This window comes from Polypterus senegalus, chromosome 11 (assembly GCF_016835505.1).
Source record: "Polypterus senegalus isolate Bchr_013 chromosome 11, ASM1683550v1, whole genome shotgun sequence".
NCBI lineage: Eukaryota > Metazoa > Chordata > Cladistia > Polypteriformes > Polypteridae > Polypterus > Polypterus senegalus.
In genome coordinates, this window is record NC_053164.1 from 86,797,024 (window position 1) to 86,811,307 (window position 14,284).

The following is a 14,284-nucleotide window of genomic DNA, read 5'->3' on the forward strand; positions in this document are numbered from 1 at the left end:
TAAGCTGACCAATAGAAATACAGGTTGCAACCTATAGGCCATAAGGGAAGGAAGCGTAATCAAAATCGTCGTATGAGAAGGTCAATGTAAATTTAACTTCCTAAATGTTTAAAGAAACTAATCTTTAAATTTAAAGCATAATTACTAATCCAAAACACGTCGCTATTTAAAAACTTGGGATGTGATGCCATTCGTTTGCAACGCGGTGCATAAAGTGAATTTAACGAACTCATCTTGTCAATGTTTTGTTTTAATTCGGTAACTTGGAAACACTTGAACCATAACCTGCAATATCCCACGTAAAAAGCAATAACGTTATATATGTACTTAAAAATTAAGCCATTAGTAACGTGCGTTTCGCCACCTCGCCTCGGCTGAAAAACTCGCAGACACTCCTTGTGCCGCTTAAATTCCCATTAGATTTTTAACTTTGCTCAAGTTCGCTCTTACTGTTCAAAGCCACGCCGAAAAGGGTGTTCTTAAGTTTTGATGCACTACTTTGCACATTTTGACCTTGGTGCAGTAGGCTGAAGTATCACTGTCAATCCACCAACTGGGACAGCGACATTTCGTGCCGCGCTACCAACACTCCAAGAATGAATGCACTTTAAAAATGTGCAGTTACACCATTCTACACCTCAAGCTCTTCAGTGTGCTCTATTGATAACACTGAGTTAACATCTCATTTCAAATACAGAAACCCAATGTCTGCATTCCGTTACCTTGGGAAACCGTATATGCCGTCCAAAATTGCCCACACAGCACATCGTATGGGACTGGAGTGGTCCGGGGCACCATGGTTAGAAAAATCAGTATCTTATTTTGGATAGTCAATATCACATTTCACCCATGAAAGCCACTAAAGAGGCTGGGAAAATTGGGATTTTTACCAGACTATTTGTCCTGCAACTGGTCAAGCAGGACCCTCTTCATCACATCATTCTTTGTCATTGAATTCAGTCAGGAGTCTAAATATTACCCCCACAGTGCAAACTTTAAAACTGCAGAGAACATTAAACCAAATCCCATAAAAAGACAGACAGACAAGCCAGGTAGGATCAGAGATGTTTATTAGATTTTAAAAAATAGCATTCATTAACAATAAAAAAATACATTTGCCAAGTCTGTTCATCTAAAATGCTAAAAAAAAAACCAAAAAAACATTTCTCCTCTCAGTATTCTGCCTGTAGAAGACTAATTTGATTTCTAAGTACTAAACTTCCCACCCTGCAATAAAAAAAAACAACCAAAAAAACGCTTTGTACAGCATCGCAAATAAATTAAAAACGTACGTTTGGCTAGAAGGGCGGTCAGTCGCGTCATTTTAAATTTCAGTCTTCAAAGTAAAATGGGAATACAGTGGCTAAATGTAAAGTTTTGAATCATCGCTTTGAGTATCTGCAGAGGCAAAAATGCACCGCCAACAAGCCTCCAAAGAAACTCAAATTGGACTGGTATAGTGAACAAACAGTATATAAAACAAACAAAATAAAACATTAGTCACACTTTTGAAGAACGAGAACGGTATTAAAAACGTTTATGAACGACGAGATGTCTGCGCAATTCTTCCTGTTAGTCGCAGGCGGTATGCGACCTGCCTCAAACAATGGGTGATACTGCGCGGCGTGCATCAGGAAACGAGGATCTTGGTGCGGTAAATATAAACCTGAAAAGAGAGCAAATCAAATTCAAATCAACTTCTTACAGGGTGAAACGATTTTAATATATAAAGCGCATCAAATTTCAGGCTCACTCCAAGACCTGACAGTGTAGGGTGTCCAATTAAGTTTGACCCACAAGTGCACTTCATGATTTTTTTTTTTTTTGACAAGCACACTCCGAAACATATCCTAACAGTGCTCAATTTTATGATGAGCACCCAGGACAATTACTTTAAAAAACAAAATACCAAACAAACTTGTTTAAAGCATAATGGACTCAAATCAGTCACCATCCGGTTAGAAGAGAGAGACATGCAAGATCTCCAGGTGAGCAGCCTTTCAGAAAAAAAAGCCCATATAGCAATATCCACGCTGAAATTAGGACCTGCTTTGGCAGCTTTGTTTAAACATTTAAGTCAAAACACGAATTAGAGTATTGCTTTTCGGTTAAAAGTACACAATGGTCAACACCAGATCACCCTTTATGGACATAAATAACGTGGAGGAAAAAGAGCAGGTAGCTTCTAATTCTCACCTTTCCAGTTCATGCTGCTTGGAATTAGTACGAAAATCGTGATGGTCGCTCCGCAAAAGGTTCCCTTGGTCGCGACATGTCGTACATCGAGCCTCTGGACAGCGAGGAAACAGGGGACAGACGCGTGCGTTCGTATGCATACCCATTGCCCACGGGCGGCGCAGGGACTGGAGGTGGTCTGCGAATTGGACTGCGGTCACGTGGATAAAACGAAGCAGATGCTGGTGGAGGTGGTAGGGGGCGACGCTCATAAGGATCAAGAGCTGATGTAGATAAGCGGTATCTCATCATGGAGGGAGGGGGAGGCGGAGGCAGTGGTGCCATCCGCCTCTCCTCATAGGAGGTGATGCTGTAAGGACGAGCCCTGTATTTCTCATAGTAATCCACCACCCCAGCATGATTTCTATCATCATATGATGAGCGCTCCATGTACATGGCTGGTCTAGGACGGGGGGGGTTAGGGGCGGATGTGGATATGGTGGCGGGTTATTAAATCTGCCAGGACCATAAAATACTACTTAAATGCTTGTTTGCCTCAGTCAAAGGATCTGGTGGTTCCCTTACAGCGAAGATCACAATTTCTGACATAGTTTAAGTCTACTGAAGAAGGCAAATGCCAAGTTTAAAAAAAAAAAAAATCTAACATTAAAACTATGTATATCAAATTTGCAAAATGTTAAAAATATCATACAGTACAAATATGCACCAAGTACTCCGTATTTTCAGCCTACATTTGAATATATACATATTTTTACGTGCATAATTAGACCAAACTTTTTGGCTAAGTTGACAGCCCTACTTTACATTACATGAAAAACACAAGTGCTTAAGTGGCAAATTTCAAATGATGACCTTTTAAAATGGCAGCTATTAGTGAAATAATTGAGATAACATTGATACAGTATACTATGATTTTCTTAGTTTTGACACAATACCCTCTCCTCAGTTTAAAAAAAATAAAAAAAGTAAAATTAAGTCTGGTAGCTCATATTTGAGAGGTGATAACCCACTTAATGGCCTTTTTTGCCTTTAATTACAGCATTTTTATTGCTTTGGTGTAATCAAGCAGCGATGTCAGACAGAAACTTGTTTTTCCCCAAACTCAAAGATGCACATTAAAGTTACTTGGGAGAGTAAATTATTGCCTCCGAGAAAATGTTGCAATATTACAAGCATACATTTGCAAAACTGTAGAATCCAAAATATCCACTCCTTTCACTCTTAAAGTACAGTAATGTGAAATCAATCTTTCTGTAGAACTTTAAGCAAGATAAAAACCATGTTGTACTTTTTATATTACATGGTTTTAGCAGGTATATTAAAAAAATAACATTAAAATTAACAAAACATAACATGGTGTAAGTTCCGATATTCTATTTTATACAAATAAAATTACTTGCAGCTCTATTTTAATAATTTCAAAATTTATGAACTGTTATTCACCATTAAAGCTTTACTATCACATATTAAAAAACTAATGAGGAAAAGATACAAGTGAAAATTTAAAACGCAGTCAAATTGCAAGCCAGTCAAAGAATTTAATCTTTTTGGATATTTTAATTTCTGACGTCTGGAAACTAAAGTGTCATTTGTGGAATCCAGATCTGCGTTTCTGTCTATGCACTGCGATATCAAATTGTTTTAATAGTAAATATGTTACACACTTCCATTCTTTTGCAACTATGTTAATAGGACCCAAATATTTGTATAATACTTAAACAGACCATTTTTCTCCTAACTTTGTGAAAGCAGACGCTTAACATATTTGTAGCCATCTGAATTCAAACATAGTGGCTGGTAGGGTTACGCAGCGTAACCAATTCTGGCAGCTCTGAACAGTGCTCCAGTCCATCGCACGGCCCTCTCATATAGCTTGTGCTATGGTAGAAATGCCAAATTGGGCCATCTTGTTGTGTGGGGGTGGGGGACGGACTAAATCTCTAAAGGTGCACATGGGAAGTACACCTAAACGTCAATCACAAATCAACCAACCGCCACCGGAGTAGACACAAGGAAGCCGAAACCTCAAGTCGACAGTCTCTTTCCCTTTTAAATTAAGTACACCAATCTGGAACCATAACGCATCTTAACTCAAAAACCGAACGTTTTGATTGCCGCTAGCTCTCAATTCATCATTACTGCAATATTCACTACTCCGTCTAGTTGGAAAATAGACGTAAATTACTTCACTAACCTTGTACAACAATCTAAGGCGGAAGGATTTATTTCACATCCGTCTTCAAAAACTTATGTTGTACCACCAAATGTGCACCGAAATGCCTATGTATTGCAATCTATTGTTTGTATTGTACTTTTATAATATTGGGCAAACAAAATGTCGAGACGTTGCAGACGTCTGATTACGAAACAAACCACACAGGTTTTACGAATTACGAAGGAGCAATTGTTTCATTTACTCCACACGAAGAAAGCAACTTAACCGTCACATTGGCTCGCTTTGTAACAACCTGAACTGCCGATAACTCATTTCGATTAATAAGAGTTTAACATACAAACATAAGCCTCTACATGGAGAAAACTCAGTTTGATAACTCGTTTCCGTCAACCCGCTGTCTAAAGTGTCCAAGAAAGCTCTCTCTCGCACTCAATTGCTTAACATTACAAATTAATTGAATAGATAAACTGAATTACTATGTTAAACTTTAATATTTCTTTAAAATCCTGTCTAAGTATAAAGATGCCTTATTTTGGAGTTTAAAAAGATGTAATAGACGCTCTAATCCCTTGATTCAATCTCTTTATCATTAGACAGTAAATTATGGCCTAATACATACAGACTCCCGAAGAGCATGTTTAGGCCACAAAAGATGACGCGAAACATTTTCTTTGCAACTACCGATTAGCCTATAAACAAACCAAGGGTCGGGAAAGGAAAAAAAAGTTTCATTTAAAATTAAGCTAACACGACACAGTGGAACTTCATTACTCCCTCGAAATAACGAAGTTATTAGAATTGAACAGCAACCATTACTTACCTAACTAAAAACTGACGCGTCCTTCTAACAAAATGGCGTCGCAACCGCCAACCTCTTTGGCAGTATTGGTGGTTTGCACCGCCCACGTGACGCTATATCGTAAGCTGACCAATAGAAATACAGGTTGCAACCTATAGGCCATAAGGGAAGGAAGCGTAATCAAAATCGTCGTATGAGAAGGTCAATGTAAATTTAACTTCCTAAATGTTTAAAGAAACTAATCTTTAAATTCAATAGAAATACAGGTTGCAACCTATAGGCCATAAGGGAAGGAAGCGTAATCAAAATCGTCGTATGAGAAGGTCAATGTAAATTTAACTTCCTAAATGTTTAAAGAAACTAATCTTTAAATTTAAAGCATAATTACTAATCCAAAACACGTCGCTATTTAAAAACTTGGGATGTGATGCCATTCGTTTGCAACGCGGTGCATAAAGTGAATTTAACGAACTCATCTTGTCAATGTTTTGTTTTAATTCGGTAACTTGGAAACACTTGAACCATAACCTGCAATATCCCACGTAAAAAGCAATAACGTTATGTACTTAAAAATTAAGCCATTAGTAACGTGCGTTTCGCCACCTCGCCTCGGCTGAAAAACTCGCAGACACTCCTTGTGCCGCTTAAATTCCCATTAGATTTTTAACTTTGCTCAAGTTCGCTCTTACTGTTCAAAGCCACGCCGAAAAGGGTGTTCTTAAGTTTTGATGCACTACTTTGCACATTTTGACCTTGGTGCAGTAGGCTGAAGTATCACTGTCAATCCACCAACTGGGACAGCGACATTTCGTGCCGCGCTACCAACACTCCAAGAATGAATGCACTTTAAAAATGTGCAGTTACACCATTCTACACCTCAAGCTCTTCAGTGTGCTCTATTGATAACACTGAGTTAACATCTCATTTCAAATACAGAAACCCAATGTCTGCATTCCGTTACCTTGGGAAACCGTATATGCTGTCCAAAATTGCCCACACAGCACATCGTATGGGACTGGAGTGGTCCGGGGCACCATGGTTAGAAAAATCAGTATCTTATTTTGGATAGTCCGTATCACATTTCGCCAATGAAAGCCACGAAAGTGGCTGGGGAAATGGGGATTCTTACCAGATTATTTGTCCTGCAACTGGTCAAGCAGGACCCTCTTCATCACATCATTCTTTGTCATGGAATTCATTCAGGAGTCTAAATATTACCCCCACAGTGCAAACTTTAAAACTGCAGAGAACATTAAACCAAATCCCATAAAAAGACAGACAGACAAGCCAGGTAGGATCAGAGAGGTTTATTAGATTTTAAAAAATAGCATTCATTAACAATAAAAAAAATACATTTGCCAAGTCTGTTTATCTAGAATGCTAACAAAAAAAAAAAATTTCTCCTTTCAGTATTCTGCCTGTAGAGGACTAATTTGATTTCTAAGTACTAAACTTCCCACCCTGCAATAAAAAACAAAACAAAAAAAAAAAAACGCTTTGTACAGCATCGCAAATAAATTAAAAACGTACGTTTGACTAGAAGGGCGGTCAGTCGCGTCATTTTAAATTTCAGTCTTCAAAGTAAAACGATTTAAGGCAAACAGACCGCAGCAGCTCTCCATTACCTGCTCCAATGGGAATACAATGGCTAAATGTAAAGTTTTGAATCACCGCTTTGAGTATCTGCAGAGGTAAAAATGCACCGCCAACAAGCCTCCAAAGAAACTCAAATTGCACTGGTATAGTGAACAAACAGTATATAAAACAAACAAAATAAAACATTGGTCACACTTTTGAAGAACGAGAACGATATTAAAAACGTTTATGAACGACGAGATGTCTGCGCAATTCTTCCTGTTAGTCGCAGGCGGTACGCGATCTGCCTCAAACAATGGGTGATACTGCGCCGCGTGCATCAGGAAACGAGGATCTTGGTGCGGTAAATATAAACCTGAAAAGAGAGCAAATCAAATTCAAATCAACTTCTTACAGGGTGAAACGATTTTAATATATAAAGCGCATCAAATTTCAGACTCACTCCAAGACCTGACAGTGTAGGGTGTCCAATTAAGTTTGACCCACAAGTGCACTTCATGATTATTTTTTTTTTGACAAGCACACTCCGAAACATATCCTAACAGTGCTCAATATTATGATGGGCACCCAGGACAATTGCTTTAAAAAACAAAATACCAAACAAGCTTGTTTAAAGCATCATGGACTCAAATCAGTCACCATCAGGTCGGAGAGAGACATGCAAGATCTCCAGGTGAGCAGCCTTTCAGAAAAAAAAGCCCATATAGCAATATCCACGCTGAAATTAGGACCTGTTTTGGCAGCTTTGTTTAAACATTTAAGTCAAAACACGAATTAGAGTATTGCTTTTCGGTTAAAAGTACACAATGGTCAACACCAGATCACCCTTTATGGACATAAATAACGAGGAGGAAAAAGAGCAGGTAGCTTCCAATTCTCACCTTTCCAGTTCATGCTGCTTGGAATTAGTACGAAAATCGTGATGGTCGCTCCGCAAAAGGTTCCCTTGGTCGCGACATGTCGTACATCGAGCCTCTGGACAGCGAGGACACAGGGGACAGACGTGTGCGTTCGTATGCATACCCATTACCCACGGGCGGCGCAGGGACTGGAGGTGGTCTGCGAATTGGACTGCGGTCACGTGGATAAAACGAAGCAGATGCTGGTGGAGGTGGTAGGGGGCGACGCTCATAAGGATCAAGAGCTGATGTAGATAAGCGGTCTCTCATCATGGAGGGAGGGGGAGGCGGAGGTGGGGGCAGTGGTGCCATCCGCCTCTCCTCATAGGAGGTGATGCCGTAAGGACGAGCCCTGTATTTCTCATAGTAATCCACCACCCCAGCATGATTTCTATCATCATAGGATGAGCGCTCCATGTACATGGCTGGTCTAGGACGTGGGGGAGGAGGCGGTGGGGGTGGATGTGGATATGGTGGCGGGTGATTAAATCTGCCAGGACCATAAAAGCCCGGAGGCCCATGATTTGGGCGCTCACCGGGCCATTTTGGGGGCCAAAACCCCTCCCTCCCTGGAGGACCTCCTTGGTAATAGCCATCATCCTCTTCAGTACGCTGACGACTGGTGGAGAGCTGTACGTGAATCCGTTTTCCTTTAAAAGAAATAGAGAGTTAATTTTGGCCTTCCGACTAACTTGAAATGGCTTCCAGCTACAGTTTTATAGTTACGCATACTTACAATAACACCCCAATTTACAAAACACATTAAACCGCAGTATTAGGTCTAGAGACAGGATAAAATCGTGAGCTCATTAATAGTGCGCATAAGATGTGACTACCACCACCACCATTTACCGATCGCGCAACGTTAAAACACCGGCCATCCTTCCCTTTAGCCCAATGTACTTAAGCTATTTGTGGTACAACGAGGGGATAACGAAAACGCTTTCAAAATGGTCACCCGCCACTACCAGAGGCCCATTTCACCTTGAAACTCGCTGTTGTCTAGTGCTTTGATCGCATCCATGGCCTCGTCGGAATTTGCCATGTGCACAAAGGCGTAGTTCTTCACGATGTCGCATTCTGTGACCGTCCCGTAGTCTTCAAACAGGGCCCGAAGATCCTGGCTGGTGCATGACTTGTCGATGTTTGCCACGTGAAGCTTGGTGGCACCCTGGCTCTTGTTTCTGCTTGCCTCGACATTAATTGCAGTGCCATGTAGCTTGTATAGATGTAGATTGCGAATCGCTTCATTTGCGCTTTTTCGGTCCTTCATGTGAACGAACCCGTAATTCTTGATTATCGCGCATTCCGTCACTTCTCCATATTGGGAAAACAATGATTGGATCTCCTCGGAAGTTGCCTCCCGAGGAAGGTTCCCAATGAATATCTTCACCATCTCGTACAACCTGCATGTGTTAAAAAAGGCAAAAAGGACAAACTTTACGATCTTTAAACATAAAGGCATCTCAATTTACCGCCGCAAAATGCACAAAAAAATCCTGAACATTCTAACAGATATTTACGGATGATTAACTATGGTTGCACACTGCATTCTCATCAACCTTGGGCAAGTTTACGATCATAGGCACGATTACATATTAAAACCGACATTTCCCCCGCCGTGAGAGTACCCTCCAGAAACACTGAATTGGCGGGCTCGCGGGCGCCATTACTGCAGTGTCGGGAAAATGGTCAATTAAAAAAAAAACCAACAACAAAAAACACACACGACACACGAGGCACAACCTTTTCGATCTTCAAAATAATAATCACGAAAACACGATACAATATAAAAAACTATTACTCAATGATAAAATGGCATACTAACTTTCATACATATAGCGTCAATCAACACGGTTAAAAAAAAAAAAATTGCATCACATGCGCAGTTACTTTAAATGGCAGGCAAAATGAAAATCGACACAGTTCAAAAGTCACATTATAAACAATTCACGTACACATTATACATTCGCGAACAGAAAGGAGTAATGACAACAAAATTACAAAATACGCCCTTAGTCACACGCCATGCCATTTCTTTACTACGGGAAAGTGTCTTCCATGAATTCATCGTCTCTAAAACACATATAAATACGTTCAAACCACAAAAAAGACGCTAGTCCTGTCAACGATTTTCATGCGAAAGTAATAATAACTTCAGTTATCCTCCTTAAAATAAAAAACACCCCTCACCTCACACAACCAAACGATTGTCCTTTCTCCAGCACCAGTCAACAACGAAAAGATGGCTGCTTTAATCCACTGCAGACACGCACCTCACTCCGCCCATCCTCCACCAGCCGCCGTGCATCTATTGGTCCATTAGAGCACCTCGTGTAACAACTCGAAACACTCATTGGTCTAAAGAATATGTAAAATAGGTTGTTTGTAGTTGGTTAAGGGAAGTGCCAGTCTAGATATATAATCAGCCAATTATAGGCATACCGGAAGGTATCGTCATGAACGCGCTGTAAGTTTTCTCGTTTAATAAAGAATGGGTAGAGAGCATCTTATTTAAAAGTATAACACGTGTACGTAATATGTACCGTTAACACATCTTTTTTATATAATGCAGAGTTTCAAGTAGTAAAAACTCTGAACGATGTACCGGTTAATGGTAGGGTTCCCCTCATTCATTCGGGGCAAGCCTGGAACTACCAATAAATCTCTTTGGGGATATGGAAGAAAACCCTAATTACACGCGGAGAGAACGTGCAGACATAACACGGACAACGAAAGGACGCGAGATCCAAAGCCAGGACGGTGGAATACACAACCTCTTATCAAACAAATGTGTATATATATTTGCTGACTTATAGAAAATGGAGTAGTGCAATGCTATGTTGGACGTATTTTTCTATATTTTTCCTAATACAACACTGTTAGTTGTATTTGTTATTAGATCGTTTCAACATACAACCAAATAAATATGCATGGCAATCTTATTATGTATGTGTTCGTATTTTTTATATTCATTTTCCATTATAACTTCAATGCATGTTAGGGTGAATGGGACCTTCCTAACCATGACTCTGACAGACTTTTAACCAATGATTTTGTAAGACCTCCTTCATTCCTTCCTTGCCTGCTCCATTATTTTGTATGATGTCTCCTCCCATAACTGTCCACCCTTTCTAGCTATAACAATTACAAAAATAGACCATATGTATATGCTCAGTCTAGGCAACATGTGGGGCACACTTGGTGTACTATGTAGGGTGGAGGAGAATTATAAACCATATGTGTCCACTTCAGATGCACACAATAAATCAGCATTAAGTGAAACATTTCAGGTGATGGTAATGGCAGGGGGTGGCACGGTGGTGCAGTGGTAGTGCTGCTTCCTTGCAATAAGGAGTCTGGGGTTTACACCCTGTATGGAGTTTGCATGGTGGGCTTCCTTTGGGTTGCTCTGGTTTCCTCCCACTGGCCAGAGACATGCAAGTTAGGTGGACAGGCCTATGTGTGTACTCACCTTGTGATGAACTGGCTCCATGTCCAGGTATTGTTCCTTCCTTGATGATTCCTGGAAATGGCTCCAGGCTCACTGCAACTTTGCCCTTGGTAAATGGGTTAGGAAGATGGACTGATGGATTAATGACAGTTACTTAAATCAAAACTATAATGAATAGTTCATAGTAAATTACATAGATTTTAGCATAGTTAATTAATGTGTGAAGTTTGCAGATGAAACAAAAATTTGAAGACTGGCAGACACTGAGCAGAGAGCAAAACAATTCAATAAGACTTGGACAAGCTTTAAAACTGGTTGAACACTTGGAAAATGCAGTAGAAAAGTGCAAAGTGTCACCCGTGGGCAAAAGTAATGTCCATTATAAAGATGGAAGAAATTGTCCTAAAGGAAGCAACCTCTAAGAAAGAATTTAGGAGTTTATGTTGACATAACATTTTCATTGTCTAAGCAGTATGCAAAAGCAATTAAAAAGGCGAATAAAATGATAAGTTATATCGTAAAAATTGCGGAATACAAATTAAAGGATGTTATGTTCAGACTATATAATGCACGAGTAACACTGCATCTGAGGTATTGTGCACAGTCACCACACTAAAAGAAAACAATAGCAACACTTGAAGCTGTGCAGAAAACAGCAACCAAGTGCATCCCATTATTTAAGGACATGTCATACTCTGACAGACTCATAAAGTTAAACCTGTTTAATCTTGAGCAGAGGAGACTACGTGGGGACCTAATCCAGGTATTTGAAATCCTCAAAATTATTGATAAAGTAGATCCAGCAACATTCTTTCAGCTTAAGGGTGAATCACAAACTCAACAACATCAGTGGAAGTTAAGGAGAAGTGCATTTAGGATTCAAGCCAGAGGGCAGTTCTTTACAAAAAGAGTTGAAGGAATTTGGAACAAACTATCAAGATATGTATTTGAAGCAGAAACTGTGACAACCCCTAAAAGTGTCTGGGTGAGATATTAGGAAAGCTTAGCAATTAGCTAAACAAACAAACCCAATGGACTGATTAGTCAGTTTGTTCTAATACAAAGTTAAAGAAACATCACTCAGTGCTGATACATTATTTTTCATAGATTAAGAACAAATAACTTTTACTGACTTGCGCTAGAAGCTTAAGACAAGAGAGAGGTACCACTGCAACCATCTAGACATCTGTTCATCGCAACATATGTTGTACCTCGCTTATCATTTGCAGAGTCAGAAGGGCCATAGCTTAACCTGACAGAATTGGGTATAGATTGTGGGGAGCCCTGGTACAGTCAGGTCCATAAGTATTTGGACAGTGACAGAATTTTTTATAATTTGCCTCTCTATACCACCAGAATGGATATGAAACAAAGCAATCAAGATGTGACTGAAGTATAGACTTTCAGCTTTAATTCAAAGGTATTAACAAAAATATTGTGTGAGCCATTTAGAAAAAAGAGACATTTTCAAACGTTGTCCCCCTATTTTCAGGGGGTCAGCAGTATTTGAATAAACATTACATAATCTACACTATATATATAAAATCCTAAGCCTAAAAGTGCAACTATTTTGTGCAACAATTTGTGCTTTAAATCAGACTTATTTTAAAACCTACATATACATATACTGTGTATGTTTGGTATCATTCTTTTCGGATTTTATCGAACTTTAATGTGATGTTGTTAGATTTTCAGATTGTTATTCCATTTTTAAATTATAAACTAAAATATCAAGAAAGTTGTGCATCGAGCATAGCATACCTCAGTTTAACGGGAATACTCCAATCAGTAAGAGAGTAAATATTTTATTCTCATTTCATTATTTTTACTCTGTTAAATAATACTTAATTTTTCTTTTACATATCTGTAGAATTGTGTGATTTTGACTCCAATAAATAATCATTTTTCTTTTGTACATTTACAGATTTTACTAATATTCTGGCCACAACTGGGGGTTGGGCGCCGAAGGAGTCAGGGGTCTTGGCCCCCTTAGTCATAAATATAATGGTCATTTTTAATGTTTGGTTGAAAATCCTTTGCAGTCAATGACTGCCTAAAGTCTGGAACCCATAGCCTTCTTCAAGTGTTGCATTTCCACTATATTGATGCCAGGACTTTACTGCAGCTGTCTTCAGTTGCTGTTTGTCCATTGGACTTTCTGCCATCAGTTTTGTCTTTCAGCAAGTGACATCCATGTCCAATTGGGTTGAGGTCAGTGATTGACTTGGCCATTGAAGAATATTCCACTACTTTGTGTTGAAAAGCGCTTGGTTTGCTTTCACAGTATATTTTGTCTCATCGTCCATTTGTACTGTGAAGCATCATCCTATCACTTTTACAGCATTTTGCTGAATCTGAGCAGATAGTATAGCACTATACACTTCAGAAATCATCCTTCAACATTTGTCAGCAGCTAAATCATCAACAAACACCAATGAAACACTTCCATTGGCAGTCACTCATGCCCATGCAATAACACTGCCTCCACCACATCTCACAGATGATGTGGTATTCATTGGATCATGAGCTATTTCTTCTCTTCTCCATACTGTTCTCTTTCCAAAATTGTGGAATATATTGATCTTAGTTTCCTTTGTTCAAAGAAAATTATTCCAGAACTGGACAGGCTTTTAAAATATGTTTTCTGGCAAAGTATAATATGAGATAAACACACTGTCTATACTTTCATGAAGTATACTGTTGATTGTTGACTTAGGCAATGATAGGTCTACCTCCTGGAGAGTGTTTTTGGTTTGGCTAAGTGTTATGAAGGGGTTCTTCTTCACCCAGGACAGAATTCTGTAATCATCCAGCACAGCTGTCTTCTGCAGTTTTCCAGACCTTCTGGTGTTACTGATTTCACCAGTGTGTTCCTTCTTTTTAAGAATATAGCAAATGGTTGATTTGACCACTCCTGTTTCTCTTATCTCTCTGAAGGGTTTGTTTTGTGTTCTCAGCCTAATGATGGACAGTTTTTACTCGAGCATGAACAGCTCTTTGGACCTCATATTGAGAGTTCACAGTGATAGTTTCCAAATGTAAATTCCACACTTGGCATCAATTCCAGACCTTTTACTTGCTTAATACTTAATTAAATAACCAGGGACCTGCTCACAACTGGCATATGGAACAGCATGTCAGTGAGGGTACTACATGAACATTTA

At 39.4% G+C, this 14,284-nt stretch overlaps 1 protein-coding gene across 2 annotated transcripts; it reads right to left on the reverse strand.

The window, feature by feature from the left end:
- Positions 1-6,575: 6,575 nt before the first annotated feature.
- Positions 6,576-9,952, reverse strand: rbm4.3 (RNA binding motif protein 4.3). 2 transcript variants are annotated; one of them, XM_039769192.1, is made up of 4 exons: positions 9,860-9,952; positions 8,651-9,072; positions 7,649-8,316; positions 6,576-7,122 (listed from the first exon to the last, which is right to left on the reverse strand). In XM_039769192.1, exons 2-3 carry the CDS (start codon positions 9,060-9,062, stop codon positions 7,673-7,675), a joined length of 1,056 nt encoding a protein of 351 aa, XP_039625126.1. In that variant the 5' UTR covers positions 9,063-9,072; positions 9,860-9,952; the 3' UTR covers positions 6,576-7,122; positions 7,649-7,672. The 2 variants fall into 2 exon arrangements, with proteins under 2 accessions (XP_039625126.1, XP_039625125.1); XM_039769191.1 differs by having other exon boundaries at positions 6,576-8,316.
- Positions 9,953-14,284: the final 4,332 nt, after the last annotated feature.